This window comes from Loxodonta africana, chromosome 7, assembly GCF_030014295.1.
Source record: "Loxodonta africana isolate mLoxAfr1 chromosome 7, mLoxAfr1.hap2, whole genome shotgun sequence".
In the NCBI taxonomy this organism is placed as follows: Eukaryota; Metazoa; Chordata; class Mammalia; order Proboscidea; family Elephantidae; genus Loxodonta; species Loxodonta africana.
In genome coordinates, this window is record NC_087348.1 from 105416229 (window position 1) to 105439567 (window position 23339).

At 36.3% G+C, this 23339-nt stretch overlaps 1 protein-coding gene across 7 annotated transcripts in view; it reads left to right on the top strand.

Moving 5' to 3' along the window:
- TMEM135 (transmembrane protein 135) overlaps window positions 1-23339 on the top strand; it is a 274512-nt gene that overhangs the window by 99415 nt on the left and 151758 nt on the right. For all 7 annotated transcript variants that reach the window (XM_023558535.2, XM_003418551.4, XM_064288810.1 and 4 more), the window contains one exon: window positions 10702-10767. In XM_023558535.2, the coding sequence (XP_023414303.2) occupies window positions 10702-10767 (66 nt within the window). The remainder of the gene's footprint in view (window positions 1-10701; window positions 10768-23339) is intronic.

The following is a 23339-nucleotide window of genomic DNA, read 5'->3' on the forward strand; positions in this document are numbered from 1 at the left end:
GAGTTTCCAAGGAGCGCCTGGCAGGTTTGAACTGCCGACCTCTTGGTTAACAGTCGTAGCATTTAACCACTATGCCACCAGGGTTTCCATGTGTATGGTAGAACATTAAAAAGTAAAGATAAATAATATCTACCTAAAGACTACTGCTGTTTTCACTTCAATGTATGTCCTTCCAGATGTTTTTTGATTTGCACATATACACACAAAGATGCATTCAAAGATCCAATTCACAACTTCACATTTTCTACATATGGATTTTGTGCGTCTTTAGTCTCTTTTATCTAACACAGTTTTTCTGTAGTCTCCTCGATAATCTATTTCTAAACAAGGTTTAAACAAGGTCCTATTAATATTTTTTTTTCCTGCCACTGTCTTAAGTTATCTAGTGCTGCTTTAACAGAAATTCCAAGAGTGGATGCCTTCAAGAAAGAGGAATTTATTCTCACAGTCTCGTAGGCTTGAAGTCCAAATTCAGGGCATCAGCTTCAGGGGAACACTTTGTCTGTCAGCTCTGGAGGAAGGTCCTTATCATCAATTTTCCCTTGTACTAGGAGCCTCTCTATGCAGGAACCCCGCGTCTAAAGGATGCTCCCTGCTCCTGGCACTTCTTTATTAGTGGTGTGAGATTCCCAACTCTCTGCTTGTTTCCCTTTCCTTTGATCTCTTGTAAGATAAAAGGTGGTGCAGGCCACACCCCAGGGAAACTCCATTTACACTGGATCAGGGATGTGACCTGAGCAAGAGTGTTACATCTCATCCTAATCCTTTTTAACCACAGGCAGAGATTATGATTTATAACACATAGGAAAATCGCAAAATGAAGGACAACCGCACAATACTGGGAATTATGGTCTAACCAAGTTGACACATATTTTGGGGGGACACAATTCAATCCATGACAGCCACTGACACAGATGATGAATAAATGTTTTTAGTATTAATCATCCTCGTTGTAATCAGAACTGAGAGTTAAAATGGCAAATGTTTTGTAATATATTTTTTACCAAAATAAAATTCAAAGCAAAACAAGCAAACAGAAAGGTGAAGGAGAGAGAAATTCCAATCAAGAATTTGCTGTTGATAAATTTACAAATGCTGAGAATTAGCCTTGCACCACATTGTCTTTAACACTTGTTAGTGGTTGTTTGGGTGCAGATAATTTAAAGCCAGTCCCTTTTGTAGAGGTCAAAATAAAGCTGCACACTCCAGTGCTTTCCCATAGAAATAAAGCTTAGGCTTGATTGACAGAGTGCCCTATTCAAAGGGGACATCCTTAAAAATGTTTGTGGGAAGAGCTGATAAAATAAATCGATTTATATGGAAAAAAAGGACTGAGTTTGGTATTCATCTTCTCTTGGAAAAGGTACAGGATTAGATCTTCAAACTCTCTGGAGTTTTGGGGACATAAAAAAGAAAGGAATTGATTCTGCTTTTGAGAAATGGTTGCATATTTCATCCCAAGTATTTGCTGACTCTGCCTTTCCTCTTTTGCCTTTTAAATATATACAGTAACTAATCTGACTTATATAAATTCTGTTAAAAATCACATTACTCTATTAAGTAAGGTTTAAAAAGAAAAAGGAATATGGACTATGTAATCTAACATATGTATTATTAAGAGTAGAAAAAATCCAAGTACATCATTGATAAGAAATTCTTTTAATAAAATTTCCTGTAAATAGATAGTTTAGTAGCTTTTTAGGATTAGTTTTAAATGCTTTAATAAAAATCTGTCAGAGTATGTTCATTCATTTATAATTTGTTTTTTTTGTGTGACTATGTTGACAACCCCTTCTCCCTCTCCATTAACAGCTGCTTTTTACTCTCTCAGTGAATTATGGATTGTAATTATATTCACATTTTGCTGCATTTCAAAATTTAGCAATATTTTCCCTAAACGCTTTTTATTTTCTAGGTTAGCATTTAGATACCAACTACTCCCTGTACACCACTCCTTTTGGGGGCGGGAGAAGTGTGAATGTAAGGCTTGCTACCCCTCATTAAAAAAACATTGAAAAAACATTTTTGTTTCCATTCACAAATTACATGTTGTATTTTATCAATAAGATTGGATTAAAAGGAGTTACCCTTTCATCCATATATTTTATTGTTTTCTGTGCCTTGACGGTCCCTAAACCATGAATCCCTCTAGCTTTCTAATCTTAGAGTCATGTGGATTTGCAACAAAAAAGATTAATGATTTCAAAGTTTAGCTGGGCTTTTAATACTCCTTGGCAATCCTCAACTACATCACCTCATGTTTTCCTCCTGAATGCATTGCATACTCTCACCCCTCTCAAAGTTAGTATCGTTTTCATTCTCAGAAGACTATCTATCACCTAATTCAGAGAGGGAGAGAGATTTCTCCTTCTCTGCCACCAGCTAACCTGTGTTTGTACCTCGTCTCATTTAACGGGCACTAACAGATTGCTAAAGGAACCTGGGTGGCACAAGCAGTTTGTGATTGGCTGCTAACCAAAGGGTTGGCAGTGCAAGCCTACTCAGTGGGTCTGTGGAAGAAAGTCCTGGCGATTCCCTTCTGTAAAGATTACAGTCAGGAAAACCCTATGGATATCCATCTGCAAAAACATGGAACAAGACCCACACCTCACTCCATGCACTAAAACTAACGCCAAATGGATCAAAGACCTAAATATAAAATCTAAAATGATAAAGATCATGGAAGAAAAAATAGGGACAACGTTAGGAGCCCTAATACGTGGCATAAACAGTATAGAAAACATTGTAAAGAACGTAAAAGAAAAACCAGATAACTGGGAGCTCCTAAAAATCAAACACCTATGCTCATCCAAAGACTTCACCAAAAGAGTAAAAAGACTGCCTACAGACTGGGAAAAAGTTTTTATCTATGACATTTCTGATCAGAGCCTGACCTATAAAATCTACATGATACTGCAAAAACTCAACTGCAAAAGGACAAATAACCCAATTAAAAAATGGGCCAAAGTTATGAATAGACACTTCACTGAAGAAGACATTCAGGTAGCTAACAGATACATGAGGAAGTGTTCACGATCATTAGCCATTAGAGAAATGCAGACCAAAACTGTAATGAGATTTCATCTCACTCCAACAAGGCTGGCATTCATCCAAAAAACAAAAAACAATAAATGTTGGAGAGGCTGTGGAGAGATTGGAACACTCCTACACTGCTGGTGGGAATGTCAAATGGTACAACCACTTTGGAAATTGATTTGGTGCTTCCTTAAAAAGTTAGAAATAGAACTACCATATGATCCAGCAGTCCCACTCCTTGAAATATATCCTAGAGAAATAAGAGCCTTTACACGGACAGGTATATGCACATCCATGTTTATTGCAGTACTGTTTACAATAGCAAAAAGATGGAAGCAACCAAGGTGCCCATCAACGGATGAATGGATAAATAAAGTATGGTATATTCACATAATGGAATACTACACATTGATAAAGAACAGTGATGAGTCTGTGAAACATTTCATAACATGGAGGAACCTGGAAGGCATTATGCTGAGTGAAATTAGTCAGTTGCAAAAGGATAAATATTTTATAAGACCACTATTATAGGAACTTGAGAAATAGTTTAAACTGAGAAGAAAATATTCTTTTGTGGTTACAAGAGGGGGAGAGAGGGAGGGTGGGAAAGGGGCATTCACTAATTAGATAGTAGATAAGAACTACTTTAGGTGAAGGGAAAGACAGCACACAATACAGGGGAGGTCAGCACAACTGGACTAAACCAAAAGCAAAGAAGTTTCCTGAACAAACTGAACGTTTCGAAGGTCAGCATAGCGGGGGCAGGGGTCTGGGGACCATGGTTTCAGGGGACATCTAAGTCAATTGGCATAGTAAAATCTGTTAAGAAAACATTCTGCATCCCACTTTGAAGAGTGGCGTCTGGGGTCTTAAACGGTAGCAAGCAGCCATCTAAGATGCATCAATTGGTCTTAACCCACCTGGATCAAAGGAGAATGAAGAACACCAAGGACACAAGGTGATTATGAGCCCAAGAGACAGAAAGGGCCACATGAACCAGCGACTACATCATCCTGAGACCAGAAGAACTAGATGGTGCCTGGCTACAACCAATGACTGCCCTGACAGGGATCACAACAGAGAACCCCTGAGGGAGCAGGAGAGCAGTGGGATGCAGACTCCAAATTCTCATAAGACCGGACTTAATGGTCTGACTGAGACTGGAAGGACCCCGGTGGTCATGGCCCCAGACCTTCTGTTGCCCCAGGACAGGAACCATTCCTGAAGCCAACTCTTCAGACACGGATTGGACTGTACAGTGGGTTGGAGAGGGATGCTGGTGAGGAGTGAGCTTCTTGGATCAGGTGGACACTTGAGACTATGTTGGCATCTCCTGCCTGGAGGAGAGATGAGAGGGTGTAGGGGGTTAGAAGCTGGTGAAAAGAACACGAAAAGAGAGAGTGGAAGGAGACAGCGGGCTTTCTCATTAGGGGGAGAGTAATTGGGAGAGTGTGTAGCAAGGTGTATATGGGTTTTTGTGTGAGAGACTGACTTGATTTGTAAACTCACTTAAAGCACAATAAAAATTATTAAAAAAAAGAAAACCCTATGGAGCATTTCTGCTCTAACACATGGTATCACCATGAGTCTGGGGTTACCTTGACCGCAGAAAAGTGGGCTCTTGTTCTATAGGAATCTTCCTTAGTCAGTGCCCATTTTCTTTCCTGTATCTTTAGCTTGTCTTTCTAGCAGCTACTTAGCCTCATTCCTTACCAATATTGCCAAATTTTTTGAAATGGAAGTTTACTTTCACAGTTTGACCTTATATTCTCTCATTCTTAACTATCTTGTAATATGCATCACTCTATTAAGATGGTAAACTTTGAACCTCTCTGCAAAAGCGGATACTGTTGATTACTTCTTGAAAAGTTTCAATCAAGATTTACATGTGTTTACTTTAAACAATCACATAGTAGGCTGATAGAAATACAGTGGTTCTCTGCTCCATCTCTTCCACCACTTGATTTCCACAACCCAGAGGTAACCCCTTGCAAATTTTTTCCTTTTTTCTTCTGTTAGTTACTTCCTTGTTTCTATGTTAAGGTACTTACACTGCTATTCTTTGTTTAATTTTTCACATTACTGATTTTCTACTGCGGAAGACAAAGAATAAGGAAGACCAAAGAAGAATTCACTCCTTTGAATTATGGTGTTGACGAAGAATATTGAATATACTGTGGACTGACAAAAGAACAAACAAATCTGTCTTGGAAGAAGTACAGCCAGAATGCTACTTAGAAGCAAGGATGGTGAGACTGTGTCTCACGTATTTTGAACATGTTAGACATCATGCTTGGTAAAGGAGAAGGACATCATGCTTGGTAAAGTAGAGGGTCAGTGAAAAAGAGGAAGACCCTCAAGGAGATGGATTGACACACTGGCTGCAACATTGGGCTCAGACATAACAGTGATTGTGAGGATGGCGCATGACAAGGCAGCGTTACGTTCTGTTGTACCTGGGATCGCTATGAGTTGGAACTGACTTGACAGCACCTAACAGCAATAACAATAGCAACAACTAAGGAAGATGAGAATTTGGTTTTCTGATACTCTGAGGAGGAGGTGTGGATCTTTCCAATATTGAAATGCATAGATGTGGTTAAAATAGTATTTAATACTTACCATATTTAAACTATGTAATTATTGTTCATAGTAGAGCCATTGTCGAAACTTCTTTAGCTACCTTCCATTTTTTTCATAGTTAATAATTGGCTTACTTTTTATTGGTTTTCTTTGTATCTATCAGTGATTCAGTTCCTAATTTCGTGACAGATTATAAAACTCCTCCCAGTATTGTCAAAAACATCCAGTAATCTGTCAGTTACACTTTTCCCCCCTTTGGAGCCACCTCATTTGGATAACTTTGTCATCCTGGTCCAGTCTGGTTTGATTGCTTGCTTTGCCTCTCTGTTGGTTTCCCTGTCATCATCTTTTCCAATTTATTTCATATTTTACTGGTTGTGGCTTCTTTAGAAAGAGTGCCTCAGAGGTAGTTATTTGTAGATCTTGCATATCTGAAGATGGTTTTATTCTATCTTCACACTTCATCGAGAGTTTTCGTAATATAGGATTCTATGTGGAAATTACTTTTCTCTCAAATTTTGAAGGCATTACTGTATTTTTACACAAATAATGCATGCCTTCTGTGCTTGTTTGCCAACCATCCCCTCCCCCTGTGAGGTATTTTCATAATTGATACAATGACTTTTTTTTTTTTTTTTTACACACACTGTTGTTATGAAAATACCTCACCAAAAAAAAACAAGGGGAGGGCAAATTTGGCAAACATACCTAAAAATACAGTATTCTCTTGTCTTCTAGTTACGGGTATTACTGTTGATCAGTTTGGGGCTGTTCTGATTCCTGATTCCTTGCATAATGAAATTTCATGATGTAACTTAATGTGGATCTTTTTTTGCTGAGTATTCATTTATTTATTCATTTATTGCTGGGTATTCAGCAAGTGCTTTCATTTTGTAAATTCATGTCCTTGTATTGAGAGCAATTTTCTTGTGTAATTTTCTGTCTTCTACTGTATTTCCTTGTCTTTCTGTTCCACTTCCTGGAAGAATTCCTCAAATTTATCTGAAATTTGTTTTTTTTTAACTAAAACTGGCAGTTTTGCTGTTATAATTTCCAAGAGCTCCATCAATTTTCTGGATTGTTTCTTATATCATGGTTGTAACATGTTTGTGTCTATTTTTTGAATTTTTTTAAAACTTTTTTCATTTTGTTTATTTACTCCAAGTTTCTTTTTTTGTGTTTGTCTCTGTCTTTCATGTTAGATGTGCTTTTTAAATATTTGATGATTCTTGCTTTTCTTTTTATTTAAAAGTAAGTCATTAAAAGCTTATTGGAAGCTTTGTGTGTTTTGATTCATGGGTCTTACCTAGATTTTTCAATGGTGATTTCCAAAGGTTAGTATCTTGTGGGTGTTTTCCTTTGAGTTGCTTTGGTTTCCTATAGAGGGATCCTCTAATTACCTGCCTTGAGAATAGGAGAACAGTTGGGCTGTAAGCATGATTCCAGTGATCTTGGATCCTAACCGTGGAGAGAGACAGTAGGTAGAGGGAGTTAAGAGTGAGTGGTGTCCTAGGATTCAGTATGTACCCTTTGACTGTCTTCTAAAATCATTATGTCACCTTACCCCATCCTCATCTGTGTCTTGAGCCTCCAGTTCTTCTGCCTTTCTGGTGTATCCCTTCTAGAGATTTCGGTGCGGGGGATAGCTTCTTAGCCGAGCAGGCAAAAAGAGAGGAGTCTGACTGCTTTTAATACTGTCTTTTAGCTAGTTCCCCATTTTTGTTCTTATCTGTATCCTGACCTTCTTCTGATCAGTTGTTATTGATGCTTTCAATTCCTAAGGATTTGCTGAACAAGTTAGTATGCTTCCTGATTAGCTTCCGCCTTCTGCAGGTATTTAAGTTATACCTACCTTTTGTCCATGTTCCAAAATTTTGATTTTTTTTTTTTTCCTATGAACGCCCTTACTTTTGCAGTGTTTCTATAGGGAGTGGAGATAATGTTCCAAGTAGTGTGTTTAATCTAAAAGCTTTTTTTTTTTTTATCCTAAAATTCTATACTTTTCTAGGATAGATTTTTTTTCTTTGAGTTTCCTATGTGTCTGTTATTAGAGTTGGCCCTCTGTATTCATGGGTTCTATACCCACAGATTCAACCAACTGTGGATCAAATATATTTAAAAAATTCCAAAAAGAAAAACTTGACTTTGCGGCACCTCGAGCTCTATACTGAATCCACGTGAATGAAGTGATGTGTAGGCATACCCTGCTGTAGCCTCCCGCCATTGCACAGATCCTCAATCTCTCGCCAGTGTTTGTTGTTTGAGCATTATTTGCCTAAAAGCAATTAAGTGGGCAAAGCAATCCCTCAAAGGCTAAGAGGAAACTTAAAGTGCTATGTCTTGACAAGAAAACAAAACTCTTAGATGTTTTAAAAGAAAAGTCTTAGATCTTTTGAAAAGTGGCATGTTTCTTCCTGAAACAGAATGTAAGGTCAGTAAGAATGAATTGAGCATTCACACATTAAAGCAGAAAGAAGCTGAAATTCAAGGAAGTGTTAGTGCTGCCCCTGCAACAGCAAAAATGGTCTCTCTCTGAACCCCTGAGGGAGCAGGAGAGCGGTGGGATGCAGACCCCAAATTCTCATAAGACCAGACTTAATGGTCTGACTGAGACTAAAAGGACCCTGGTGGTCATGGTCCCCAGACCTCCTGTTGGCCCAGGACAGGAACCATTCCCGAAGCCAACTCTTCAGACATGGATTGGACTGGACAATGGATTGGAGAGGGATGCTGGTGAGGAGTGAGCTTCTTGGATCAGGTGGACCCTTGAGAATATGTTGGCATCTCCTGCCTGGACGGGAGATGAGAGGGTAGAGGGGGTTAGAAGCTGGCGAAATGGGCACAAAAAGAGAGAGTGGAGAAGAGAGCGGGCTGTCTCATTAGGGGGAGAGTAATTGGGAGTGTGTAGCAAGGTGTATATGGGTTTTTGTGTGAGATACTGACTTGATTTGTGAACTTTCACTTAAAGCACAACAAAAATTATTAAAAAAAAGATCTCTCTGGTTAGTGATAAAGTGCTTGCAAAGACTGAGAAAGCATTAAGTGTAAGCATTAACAACTATTTACATAGCATTTACATTGTATTAACCCAAAAAATATGTAAAAAAAAAATATGTATTAGGTATTATAAATAATCTGGGGATGATTTAAAGTATACGCAGGATATGCATAGATTATATGCAAAAGCTGCAGCATTTTATATAAGGGATTTGAACATCCATGGGATTTGGTATCTGCATGGGACCCTGGAACCAGTCCCCCAGAGATACTGAGGGAGGACTGTACTCATCAGCCTTCCTTGATGCCTCCTCTTCTTTCGTCTGTCTCTTTAAATACTGTTAGAGACAGTATTCTGTCTCTAGCTTTCTATTGCTTAGGTTTCTCTGTCTCTCTTTGTTTTCCCTCTTCTCGGTTAGTCTTACATACTTATGTACTTCTCTGGCTAGTCAGCTCTATATACTGATAACACCCAAATAGTTTTACTGTTCTGACCTGTTATCATTGTTCAGTTCCTTATTAATACCTTTTTAAGGTATCTTTACATATAAATCTTTTTTGTTCATTTGTTTTGCTAGTCTTTCCGACCTTTTAGATACCTTTAGGTGGGCATCCAGGTTTTAAATTTAGAATTCTCTAATACTTTTTGTATATACTAATTTCTAATATTTAGTTTCAGTAAAACATTCTTTGAAGTGTATTTTTCAATAATGAAGGTTAGGAATACATTCTTCTTAAGCCAGCAAGTAAAAAAAAATGTAAGCTCATATTGAAGAGGTGAGCATGTACCCTCTCTCTCAGCCATCCTGTCACACAGTCTCTTCCGTAAGCCCTCCTGGCCATCTTACTCTTCCTTGAATGTGCCAGCATCATCCTACTTTCAGGTCTTGGTACTTTGTGCCCTTTCTGACCAGAATACCCTTCCTCCAATTTTTAAATTGGTTGATATATTGAAATCTGTTAGAACGGTTTTTGGCAAATACTAGGTACTCAGTTAGTGTCAGCAGTTACTACTGTTGTTATCATTGTCATATCCATATGGACTGCTCCCTTTCTCATTTCATTTAGGTTTCTGTTTAAAAGAAGCCATTCTTAATTTAAAACACTGTACTTAAAATACCCCTTCCTCCTGGTTATTCTTCAACTACTATGTTTTATTTTTATTCATATTACTATATGACTTGGAAACCCTGGTGGGTAGTGGTTAAGTGCTGCGGCTGCTAACCAAAGGGTCAGCAGTTCGAATCTGCCAGGCGCTCCTTGGAAACTCTATGAGGCAGTTCTACTCTGTCTTATAGGGTCGCTATGAGTTAATTTTTTTTACCCTGTCCCAGAATGTAAACTTCTTAAGAACAGGGGCTTTGTCTTATTCACTCTATCTCAAATTTCTTCATCGTGCCCTTTACAGTGCTTCAGAAATGTTGAATAAATGCTGGACTAGCACATCACTTAATATCCTTTTCTTTCTCTATGTTACAGTATTCCACTATGTCAATTGGGTTTCCATTACATATTCTTTGGAGACAGTTGTAAGTCATGTGTTACTAAGGTCTAAATATCTTGGCAGTTGCGAGATGGGTAGCACTGGAAACAGCAATAGTTCCTTTGGGGTGTTATTTAATATATGACCTCATGAATTACTTCATCTTCTGTCCATATTTCCGTATCAGTTAAGTGATTTGAACTGAACTGAAATGTCAACTACAAATCAGAATAAATGATCAATTCTGAATCGAATCCAAGTACTTCATTTGTGTTTAATTTTTGCTCATCATTCTGATTTAAACTTATCTTAAATAGTTTTTATTTAAGTAAACTAGTTTGAAACTGTAGACCTAGAAGCATGGCAGTGTACCAAAATAATCTTTAGAAACAATTCAGTTTTAGCTGTTGATAGCATTAAAAAGTCTGAAAATGAAATTTTTATGGTATTATTTTGAGCTTCTAGATCTTTTTCTGCCTTTTTGATGCTTCTCTAGAAGTTGCTGGAAATGTAATAACAATGGATGCTTTTCATATTTTTGTGATGGAATATGCAGTTGAGTACAAATTATAAGTTATATATTTTTAATTTTTTATTCACAGGCCACAGAAACACTGTTTAGAATGGGTGTCGCAAGAGGCATCATCACAACGTTAAGAAATGGAGAAGTAAGATGAGAATTTTGATATATTTATTTGTTCTTAATTCTGTAGTCTTTTAAATATAAAATGTGGTGAATTCTGTGGTGCTTTACGTGTCAAGGGGTCCCTCACTGGTGCAAACTTGTTGCTTGGCTACTAACTGAATGGTTGGACGTTCAAGTCCACCCAGACATGCCTCAAAAGAAGAGCTTGCCTATCTAATTCCAAAAAATCAGCTGCTGTAGATCCTAGGGAACATAATCCTACTCTGACACGCGTGGGTTTGCCATGAGTCCAGAGTCAGCTTCATGGCAACTGGTTTGGTTATGTAACAAACTGAGAAAATGATGTGCCTGACATATAAATCTATTTTAATTCATAGTCAAATGGAACCAGACATGGGGTTGAAAATAATTTGCTGAGCCTTTTAATCTTTCGCTATCAGTTGTTTTCACTCTTAAAATGACATTTCATTTTAGTAATAACTCCAGCACATGTAAATCTTTAATGACAATAATCCTTTACTTTTTCCTTTCTTATTATATGTGATACAGATCTGATACTTATTTCTTAGGATAAAAGAATTTGAAATGTTGACATTTACCATGGGCTGAGAGAGAGAATTAAGGTGCAGATTCTAAGTTTTAACTTTCTTAAATGCTCTGTCCAATTCTTAAAAAATAATTTTTTCTTCCACTTGAAATAACTTACACTTCAAAATTATTACCAGCCTGATTACCACTCTTTCTGGTTTTTCTTTATTTATTCCCTCACAAAATCATAATGAGGTTGAGGTTGAACATGCCATGTTGTCATGTTTCTTTTTCTTTTCTGCTAGCACTCCTTGAGGAAAAAATATAGTGCCCCCTATTTAGGTATTTAGGTATTTAGTCCTATGTTATTTAGTGTAATATTTATAATTCAATAATCTAAATATTTAATAGTGGGAGTGTGGGAGTGAGTGAATATCTAAGGAGTTAAGTGTAGTTGCATTACTGTATTACGGTATGTCTGTAAGTGTGATTGGTCAATATATTTATTTTCTAGTCCTTACTTCATCTTCTGTCTTTTTCTATAGGCAGTAAAGTGATTTGAACTGTACAATCATTTGGAAAGCATATGCCCTTTAGTATTTAATTTATATTGGCAAACCACTTTACTATTAATTTGTAAAATATATTTGGTTTGCAAAGAAAACTTGATTTCTTTGTAATTGTAACAAACTGAAGTATGTGGTGCTATTTTGAGAAAATGTTTTTATTTTCAAGGTCAGTCATATTTATCTGCCTAGAATGCTCAAAATGAATTTCAGATTTTAATAACTACCTGTTTATTTTCACATGGGGGGGGTCAGTGGCTTTTAAACTACCTTTTGTTACAAGAATGTTGGGAAAATGTATCCAAGACAATTATATAAGTAATCTTTTAAGCATCTCAACACATATTCGATATATATATATATATATATATATATATATATATATATATATATATATATATATATATATATTTACTTACTAGGGAGGAAGTAGTGAAAGCAGCTGGTTTGTGTTCCATTTCTCCCCCAATTACTGGGGGTTGCTCTAGGGACCAGCCTGGTTAACCAACAGGTGCTAAGGTTGAGCAAAGTTTTTAAGTACTCTCTCACCATTACTGTCTAAAATGAGGCTTGAGTGGTAGAAGGAGCGCTAGTCTGCCCTGACTTGTGTTCTCTTCCTGGCTTTGCTAGCTATGTGACCTTGGGCAATTTAATTAACTTCTCAGAACTTCAGGATCATATTTTAGGATTTGAGTTGATTTCAATGATCTTTAAGATCCCCAACAGCTTTAACATTTTTTACTTCCAGGCAGCTTTGTCTGTCTTTTCTGCTTAGGCCTTTAAAGGCATAGTTCTCAACTGTGGCTGTGCATCAGGATTGCCCGTGGAGCTCTGTAAAACTATGGATGCCTGGACTCCATCCTCAATGACCTCGTCTAGCTTGAGGCTCCAGAGTATAAATTTTTAAAAATATCCACTGATTTTAACACTTAACCGTTTTTGTAAGCCACTGTTTTAGAGAAGTGTTTCTCAGTCATCTTTTATCTTTGAACTCAAGGAAATGTACAGCTTGAATAACAGAAAACAGATAAAAAAATTGCAAAGAAATTTAAAATGTCTTTAAGGATTTTGTATATGAAGAAGAATAAGAATAGTATTGTTTGTTGCTGTTTTGGCAAGATGGATGTGGGGCTTGACCCAGTACCTACTTTTGCTTTATGTTAGTGCATGGTATTAGGTATTTTGCATGATTTGTTAGAATGGAAAACTTTTTTACGTTCTGTGAGCATGCTTTAAATAAATAATGTAGAATATTCAATTCTAATGTGATTGCTTTGGTGTGAGAGCAGGAGTTCCTTTTACGCATTTCTGTTTCTTCAGCTTTAGCATTTGCCTGGCACGGAGCAGTGGAGTGGGTGGGTGGCACGTAATAAGAATCTCATTATAATATGTCTGATAAACAACTAATGGATTTATTTAGAAAGTATTTACGTGACAAATATCGCTTTGATTTAATTAGTTTAAGCTTAAGATAAATATATGCATAAATATAAGTATCTTTATAGATTTATATATATAAATACTAGTGCTGTAGGGTCGCTATGAGTTGGAATCAACTCGACGGCAGTGGGTTTGAGTTTTTTTTGGTGTATATTATTTCAAAATCATGTTTATAATATAATGATATATTTCAACATAATTTTTTAATGAATTAAAAATGAAGAGAATATAAAATTACATATTTGATATTTACTCTTATTTACAAGTGACTGGATTATTCAATTATTAAGATAAATTTCCAGTGAGTGTTGCTGAAATTATATTAAAAATTAATATTCACTTTTAATTTTAATATACTTAAAGAACCTGTTTTCTCTCTCATTGTTGTTGAATGCCAGTTCTTTATACAAGGAAATCTAGAAGTAAACCCTTCATTTAGCTCCTGTATTTTTATTTTATTTTAAATTTTATTTATTTTGTTGTTGAAAAAATACACAGCAAAACATACAGCAGGTCAACAGTTTCTGCATGTACAGTTTAGTAACATTAATGACATTCTTCAAGTTGTGCATACATTTGTATTTTTTAAATTTAAAATTTTTTAAATTTCATCTTTTAAAAAAATTACTTGTTTTTGTTTTGTTTTTACTGTTTCTCTTCTAACACTGCTTCAGAAAAAATGTAAGTCTTAATAAGCAAAGTGTTAATATTTCAAATACTGAAGTCTCTGAGGCCTGGTACCCAGTAGAATGCCATTAACTAGTGGCTTATAAAGTCCACTGAAATGAGCAAATATTTATTCAGAGCATCTTAAGGGCGATATGACATGTGGTACTGGAATCAGATTTTGCGTCCCTTCCCTTTCTCTTGGCTGCTAACTGAAAAAGGCTCTGTGGGAGAAAGGCCTAGCAATCTGCTTCTGTAAAGATTGTAACCTAGAAAGCTCTATGGGTCAGTTTAACTCTGTCACACGGGGTCGCTATGAGTCAAAATCGATTTGATGGCACCTAACAACGACAACAAGAGGCACTATATTAAAAAAAAAATTGTAGGTGTTAGAAATTTAAGTGCACACAAAGCTAATATGGTTTCTGCTTTCAGGAAGCATATAGACTAGTGGCTGAGTCCGTAGCCTGCCACTTAGGACCTTGCCATTCAATGTCCTCTTCAGCTAATAGGTGTAGGGTCGCCATAAGTCGGAATCAACTCGAAGGCACTGGGATTTTTTGGGTAATAGGATAATGCATTGCCTTGTGAGAAATAAGATAATCTGTATAACTAGCACAGTGTCTGGTACAAAGTAAGCCTGTACTAAATGATAACTTTTTTATTTAATTGAATATGATGAAGTATTTTCTATATTAGAGTGAATATCAGGAGATCCTTGGATTGTGGTTACTTATAAGTGAGAGTTAGTAATGAAAGTAGACAGAATTTAGATATTTTTGATTGATAGCTATATTAATAGCAGTGCTTTTGGTACTTTTGAATGATCACTTCCTTCCTGTACAACTCATGATATTTAGGTCAGTATATATTTCCAGTGCCCTCTGTTGTCTAGTGCCAATATATTAGTAATATACAGAATATATGTTCAGTTACAAACTTGCTGATTATGTTTTTCTTACTATACACAGAATAAACAGCAGGAAGTACAATGCTAGAAAAACTGACAGGTACAAACGTAACAATTCTATTAGCAGACTAGGGTAAAGTCATTACTTGGTTCTTCTGATAAATGCAAGTCTTAGTTGGGCAAAAGTCCCACTGAGAATGATGAGACACTGACCTCCCAGAAATGCAGACTAAAATTTAATTTTATCCTGTCCAAGAAAAGTAGATTCTCTCTTCTGCGATAAAGACCTCTGCTTTATGTATTATATTCTAATGGGAAAAAAACATTAAGATATCTTACACATGTCTATTGCCATTGAAATACACTCTTTGTTAACTTTGTTAACATTCTCTCAAATTCCCATGTCATCTACAGAAAAAAGAAAAAGAATTCTGATGACTTTAGAATTTTCCAAAATAACTTTTTCAAGTTGTTCTTTCCCCCCAACCTCTCGGTGATTTCCAAATGTATGCTTATTGATAAGCTATACAAATAATCTGTTAAGAGTTAGCTTAGACAAGTTATTCTAATGTTTCTCCTTTCAAGCAGCAGCTAGAATATAGCTTTGAAAAACAACAACAACAACAACAAAAGATTCTGGGAAAATGGATAGCATCTAGAGAAAGAGAGAAGAAATAAGTATAAAAAAAGTTCTATGGAGAAAGGAGAACAGTTGAAGCCCAGGGAGCATTTATAACAAAGAAGGTAGTATATACAGGGAAGTCCCAAGCCTGTCTCCAATGTGGTGAGAAGGAGTGATTTTTGATTGTAGTACAGAAAGTTTGAGATACCTGGAGCTGCTGCTCATCACTTCAGAATGATGACACATTAAAAGAGGCTTCCAAGGAGGATGCGAGATTGCTATCTTGTTTGTTTAAAAAAGTTGTACTACTTAATAGCCATCAATGTGGGTGGTGTAAATGTCGAACTGCCACAAGCAAGAGATTGGTCTAAGTAACGTCTTTATTTTTTCAGCACTCCAATCCATGAATCAAAATGCATGTTATATTTTGGCAGGTGCTTAGAAAATTTAGAATCCATGCCAGAACTGCATCATAAAACATTGTGCTTCAGAACTTGTAGTTTTTTCTTGTTGGAATGCTTTACCTTTGTCAGTAAATGTGCTTTAAATAGCTTATCAAGTTATGTGCTGTGGCATTATTTCATACTCCTGGTGAAAAAAACAGTTTATTTGGAAAATTTTGGTGCAGACAAAGAGGGCCAAAGGCTAATGTGAGATTTTAAAAATATCAGATCACAGTGTTTAAGCTTGGTGGCCTTGTCTATATGAACTCTGTATGTGCCTTTCTATGTTGAGATAATTATCTTTTAAAATAGTCTTTATTTTCTTCATAATAACTCTGTTTTTGATTTAAACACAAAAATAAATGTGCCATAATTATGTCCTCAAACAAAACAAACAGTATCTAGACAATATCTGGCTAACTGTGGAACACTTAGGTTTTATTTTTCAAAAATTGGAAGGGTTCTTAAGATAACATCATTTTGTTTTGATCCTAATAGGAAGAGCTTTAGGCCAGGAAAGCAATTATTTCCACATGGGTAAGGCCATTCACAACTACCTCCCCTTACACTAACCACCCACTAAACTTAAACTTTGCCACCTTGGTTGTATAGCTAAATGTTGTTGAATGCATTAGAACATATGGACTCTTGTTTTAAAAATAGTCTTTGGGTATATAGAAAATATTTCTTTGCATAAAGCACAATAAAAGAATTTTTGTATATAATATAAGGGTGAGTTCAGCAGCAAGTTATTTAAACTTTTTGAGTTACCAAAATTTAATTTTATACACATGCATACATCCAGTGTAATTCTTACCATTTTGTTTGTACATCCTTTTTTCTTTCTTTATTGACTCTTGGCTGTGTTCTCAATAGGTGAGTTTACTATATAGTGGCAAGTGTTTGAGATAGTTCAGTAGAGATGTGGCAGGTCAGGAAAGAGGATTTGTAGTTAATGATGAAGAAATGCCATTAATTTCTAATAAGGGAGTGCATAAATTCTGACACACCCTAGAACTGAAGAGAATTGAAGTCCATGGGCCGTATTGTTTAGGTAGTATGAAGAGTAATGTGATTTCAGAAGGGTCTTAGTGGTTTGGTGACCTTTGCTATAGCTGTTTTAGTGTAATGGTTGGAACTGAAGTCAGATTATAGTGGGGTGAGGAGTGAATGAATGGGAGGTGATGAAAAATAGTTTGTACCTGTGGATGCCCTTTTTTCAGGAGGGTGGCTTTAAGAGGAGAAATAAAGGACAATAGCAAGAGTGGAAAAGCACTGGGGTTGAAAAAAATGAGTCCCAGTGTATACTAACCTCCTTCCTCCCTTTCTTCTCTTATTGTTTGAAGAGTAGATTCTGCCACTGCTGAATGCAAAGTCAGCTTTAATGTAATGTACATGGCAACCGTGCTTTTGCTGTAATTTACAGTAATATATTCTAAGGTCATCAAATTAAAAGAATGTTTAAAAGCAGAATCAGAATTGATCTAAAAGTCTCCAGAACCAATGAGTGTATATGTGACTTGGCTAACCCCAAATTGCTCCAAGTTAAAGCACTTTACTGTTTGCCCCCTTTTGTTTATAAAACCTTTTTCACACAAATACAAATGTGGACATAATCTGCCGTACTGTGTGAGATTCCTAACCTGATTTAGCACTTCTTCCTTACATCTAGTGGAGTTGCTCTCATAACAGTTGAAACCCATCCTCTCTTATTTCTTCAGTGACTGTGACATTTAATAAGTATTTGTTGTTCATGATGAGAGTACAGAATAATGAAGACATACCTGAGTATTATAATTTTTTAAATGCCTTATAATCCTGGAAACTTTATCAGATTTGTTTTCTCATTTTTAAAAACAGCTTTATTGAAGTGTAATTAACATGCTCTATTGCACCCAGAGAAGGTATGTAGTTCAGTGACTCTCAGTACATTTATAGAGTTGTGCAACCATCACCAGAATCCAGTTTTAGAATATTTCTGTGGCCCTAAGCAATACCCATTGTCATCAGTTTCCACTTGTACTCCCAGCCAACCACTATTCTTTTTGTCTCTATAGGTATACTTTTTCCGAAAATGTCATATACATGGACTTATAGAGTATGTGCTCTTTTATATCTGACTACCTTCACTTACTGTGTTTTTGAGTTGAGGTTCATCAATGTTGTAATATGTATCAATAGAGTTTTTTTTTTCCTTTTCGTGACAGAATAGTATTCCATTGTGTGGATAACATTTGGTTTATCCATTTACCAATTAATGGACCTTTGAATTGTTTCCAGTTTTCAGCTACTATGAATGAGATTGCTATGAACATTTGCTCACAAGTGTTTGTACTGATGTATGTTTTAATTTCTTGTGAGTTGGTAGCTAAGAGTGGAATTGCCAAGTTATCTAAGTAACTTTTTAAGGAAAATAAGCTATACTGTTTTGCATTCCCACTTGCATTGTATAAAGAGTTCAGTTTGTTCGTGTCCTTGCCAATATTTGGTATTATCAATCTTTTTGATTATAGCCATTGTTGAAATATCTAGTAGTATTCAAATAGGAGTGCATAAATTTTACCACACAGTTCTCATTGTGGTTGTAGTTTGCATTTCCCTAATGACTAATGATGTTGGGCCTTTTTTTGTGTCCTACTAGACATTTGTATATCTTCTTTAGTGAATGTCTATTAAAATCTTTAGCCCATTTAAAATTTGGTTCCTCGTCTCATTACTGAGTTACAAGAGATGTTTATTAGTTTTTCATTTTGTTTTTTTAAATTCTTGATACAGCCTGTCTGTCCATTTTCTAAATAGTACCTTTTTTTTTAAATTGTGGTAAAATACAACATAAAACTTGCCATTTTAACCATTTTCAAGTATACATTCCAGTGTTATTAAATACAGTGTTTTGTAATCGTCATCACTATTTGTTTCCAAAAGTTTGTCATCACGTAAGGGTGTTTTTGAAGACAGAAAGCTTTAAAATTTGGTGAAGTTCATTTCATCTGTTTTTTTTTTTTTCCTCTCTTTTATGGATCATACTTTTGGTATAATAGCCAAGTCATTTTTCCCTAACCCAACCCACTGCCGTCAGGTCAATTCTAACTCATAGCGACCCCATAGGGTTTTCGAGGCTGTAAATCTCTATGGAAGCAGATTGTCACATCTTTTTTCCTGTGGAGCTACTGGTGGTTTCGAACTGCTGACCTTTCGGTTAGCATTTCATCACTTTAACCACTGTGCCACCAGGACTCCTTTCCCTAACCCAAGGTTACAGAAATTTTCTCCTATAAGTTTTATAATTTTGGTTTTGCGTTTAGGTCTGTGATCCATTTTGACTTGACCTTTACATATGGCATGAGGGAAAGGTCTAAGTTTAGAATATGGATATCCAACTATCTAGCAGCATTTGTTGAAAAAAACTATCCTTTGCCCATTGAATTGCCTTGAAACCTTTGTCAAAGATCATTTGACCATAAATGTCAGGGTTTATTTCTGGGCTTCAGGGGTACTGGTTCTGCTAAGATGTAAGCACAGTCTACCTATCCCTCCTGCTGATTACAACTGAAAACCTGGATAGAATACATAAAACAACTATATGAGAGTTCTGAAGAGTAAATAATAGCAAGAGTGTTAGGGAGGGAGATCAAAACTAGAAGTTAGACCAATATCAGAGAGATTCCTGTTTGTCCCCCCTCCCTTTATCTTCTTGTTTGGACCGTAGGGAATGCCCTATTCTGGAGCAGAACAACAGACACAGACAGAAAAAGCTCCAAGAAAAACCCTCTCTTCCTCCATTAATGGTCAGAGGACTGGAAAGGAGGGCCTCTGCATAAAGGAGACCGTGAAGAGAATCATTGTTTTCTTTCTTTCTTTTTATATTTTGGTTTTGGGTTTTACTCCTTCTAATGTGACCCTGGACAGGCCTCAGTCATGAGATATTCTCCTGCAGTGGCAGTGACAGCTACACAGGCATCTAAAACTCTGAAAGGTAATCTTTTTCACTGACCAGAGAAACTGGGAAAAGGGCCTCTTTGGTCCAAAGAGTGTAGGGAGAATCTCTGTTATTTTTTTGTTCTTTCTTTCATGTCCTTTCACCTTCAACAGTGTGGGAAGGCAAAAGCCCTGACTTTGCAATCAGAGAACCAAGAGGAGACAGAGAGTGTGGGTGAAATCATACAGAAAAAGGAGGTAGAGAAAAAGATGACCCAAATCTCTGTGTGAAATCCCAGGTTCACCCTGAGCTGAGTATGTGTGGAGCTATTTGAGGAGGTACACTAAAGGCTTTGAGAACTGAACTACAGCATAGACCACTGCCCTTGTCCCAGATTGTGCATACGGCGCCAGAGTAAATAGCACTGAAAACTAAATTGATACTAAAACCAGAGCACATAGAAGGTAGGTTGGGACTTAAGTCTTGAACCTAACAGTTTTTTTGTCTACAACAACAGCAGCAACAAATCCGTTCTCTAAAGGACAAAACATCTTTGACAGGACTGAAAGTCTTATAATACAGTAGTCAAAGTCTCTGGATTCGAATTGGCAAATTTTTTAAATATATATTTTCACTACAATTAAATAACAACAACCACAAAAAAACTAAAAACGACAGAGTCCTTAGAACAGCTGTTGTAACCTTGTAAACACTTTTGAAATGAGCGGAAAGATTGAAGTTCTCAGCAAAGTAATAATAAATAAAAAAAAAAAAAATAGAAACTATAAAAAAGAGCCAAATGGAAAATTTAGAGCAGAAAATTAGAATAACTAAAATATTAATATTAAATATTAAAATAGTTAAAAATTCACTGGATGAGTTCAATAGCAGAATGGAGATGAGAGAGGAAAGAATCAGTGAAGTTGAAGATAAATCAATAGAAATTTTACAGTCTGAACAATAAAGAGAACAAAGATTGAAAACAATGAACAGAGCCTCAGTAACCTGTGGGACAGCAACAATGGTCTAACATTTGTGTCGTAAGAGCACCAGGTGCTAGAACAAAGAGATTGATGCAAAAAAATTATTTGAAGAGGTAATGGCTGAACATTTCCCAAATTTCGTGTAAGACGTATATTACAGATTCATGAAGCTCAGTGAACCCCAACAAGGTAAATTCTCTTTGATTTCATTTATATTACATTCCGCCTAAGCCAAACTATAGGGCTATAGAACAGGTTTGCGGATGCCAGAGAATGGAGGTGGAGGGAGGGCTGATGACAAAAGGACAGCACAAAGAAATGTGTGTGTGTGTGTTTGGGGTGGGGGGATGGGTAATGGAACTGTTCTGTATTTTGATAGTGGTGGCGGGTACAAGACTCAGTGCTTTTGCCCAAAGCTGTAGAACTGTATACCATAAAGACTAAATTTTAATGCACATAAATTAAAAAATTAAAATGTAATGGATGAACCTTTTTTTAAAAAGTGTATTGGAAGATAATACCATTTAGGAAACTCTGTGTCCCATCATTTCTCTTGGACTGTTAGAGATTAAGGATTATCATTAAGTGGGCAAGTTCTACAGATTTTTTTAAGGGAATTGAATCGTTATGTTCTGTATTTCTAAACGATGTTTAAGTACTCAGTTTCCTTTTTGCTTGAGACAGCCATTTTTTAAAAAGAGAGCTGTTAGTGTAAAGCGCGTTTGAAATGGGAGTAATAAGCCTTAATATCCTTAAAAAAGCCTAAGAAAGAAATTGAAAAGCGTTTGCCAAAATAAAAATTCAGGACAGTAATTTGAATATATTTAGCAGTATTAAAATTAAGTCTTTGTTTTTTGTCTTTCCAAGTAAACTTGTTTAGTAAGTTGACATGAATGTTTTACATTTCATGTGAATAATAAGTGTATACAGTGTATGTGGTATGGCCACGTTATTTCATTTTTTCATTCTGTATTCAAATTCAGAGGAGAGAAAAATAAACCAAAGTGCTGTCTTGTGTGTTTAAGATATGGTTTCTTGTTCATCACTTAAACTTGGGATATTGAGTAGAGAGTTGTCCTTGATGAAACTGAAAACAAGGTGGATTAGTCGGAGGACTACAGACTCAAGTAAGAATTCCCAGTAAGTGACCTTTTAGCTCCTGACCATATAACTTTGACAGCTATCTTAAAGTGCTGTTTATCTTGTGTTTAAAAATACTGGTTCTGCTGTCTGAAGAGCTGTGTTTAGCTTTGGTTTGCATGGGTTTTGTCAAAGCTATTTTGGCAGTTATAGTTAGTATTTTTTTTTTTTAAACCATTGCATTGTATTTTCACCTAAATAGAAGAAAATCCTAGAAAAGAAAGTCCTGTTTTATGCTAGGTGTACAGTCTTTTGTATAGGTTTCTGAAACATGTTTTTTTAGTAAGGCACAAATAAAAATATTGCTAAGGCATACGTAAATCAAATGCATGGTATGACCACTTCCTTCCAAAGAATTATGTATATAGTAAAGCCATATGAAGATGTTTCCCTTTTCTTGTGTGACGTGGGGTGGAATTTTATGACCACCATCTGTATCACCTGGAAACCGTGGTGGCAGTTCGAATCCGCCAGGCACTCCTTGGAAACTCTACAGGGCAGGTCTACTCTGTCGTATAGGGTTGCTGTGAGTCGGAATTGACTTGACGGCTCTGGGTTTGGTTTGGTTTTGGTTATCTGTATCACCACCACTGCCAAAGAAAAAAAAGGGATCAAAATGTTAGCTTACCTCCCAGAAAGCTAAAAAGCAAATGGTAATACCTCTATCAAGTCATAAGATATGAGAGAGTCAAAAGCAAATGAATATGTGTTGAAAACAAACTGTGTGCCTTTCCTGCTTCCACTGTTCAACCAAATCCTACTCATTCCTGGAGTGAGATCCATCTCAATTGTTACCTCCTTTCTGAAGCAGGCTTTGGTTTTCCTAGCTACAAGTCATTTTTCCTTTCTCTGAAGTCTCATAGCATATTATATGTACCTCTCTTAAAATCTTCAGTACTTCCTGCATTTATATTTGTTAGTTACTTGTCTTGTTTCCTGCAAATTACAAGCTTTTTGAGGATAGTTTTGGTGTTCACCTTTGCATCTAGCATACCCACCCACCCAGTGCCGTCAGCATTTGGTAAATAGAACTCGTTAACATTCAACCAGTTATTAGAAGACAAAGTAGGACAGTAAATTAAGGGAAGACCAAATCAGAGTGCTCTCTCGTGTGTATACAGTTACGATTTATTGTTCACTGCCCGGACTTGTGCTGTTCGGTGGAGGGGTATTGAATATATAAGCTGTAATATTTGCACATACTTGTTACGATATAATGATCACCATCTTAGCATCCTAATCAGAGTGCTGTGCGTTTAGGTGGTGAGAAATACGTGTCTGTGGGCAGGAACTGGAATCTCCTTAAATCTCCAAAACTGCTGTCTGTGGCAGGTATAATGTCTCTTTGCTTTTCTTTTTTTGCAGTGTTTGTTTATC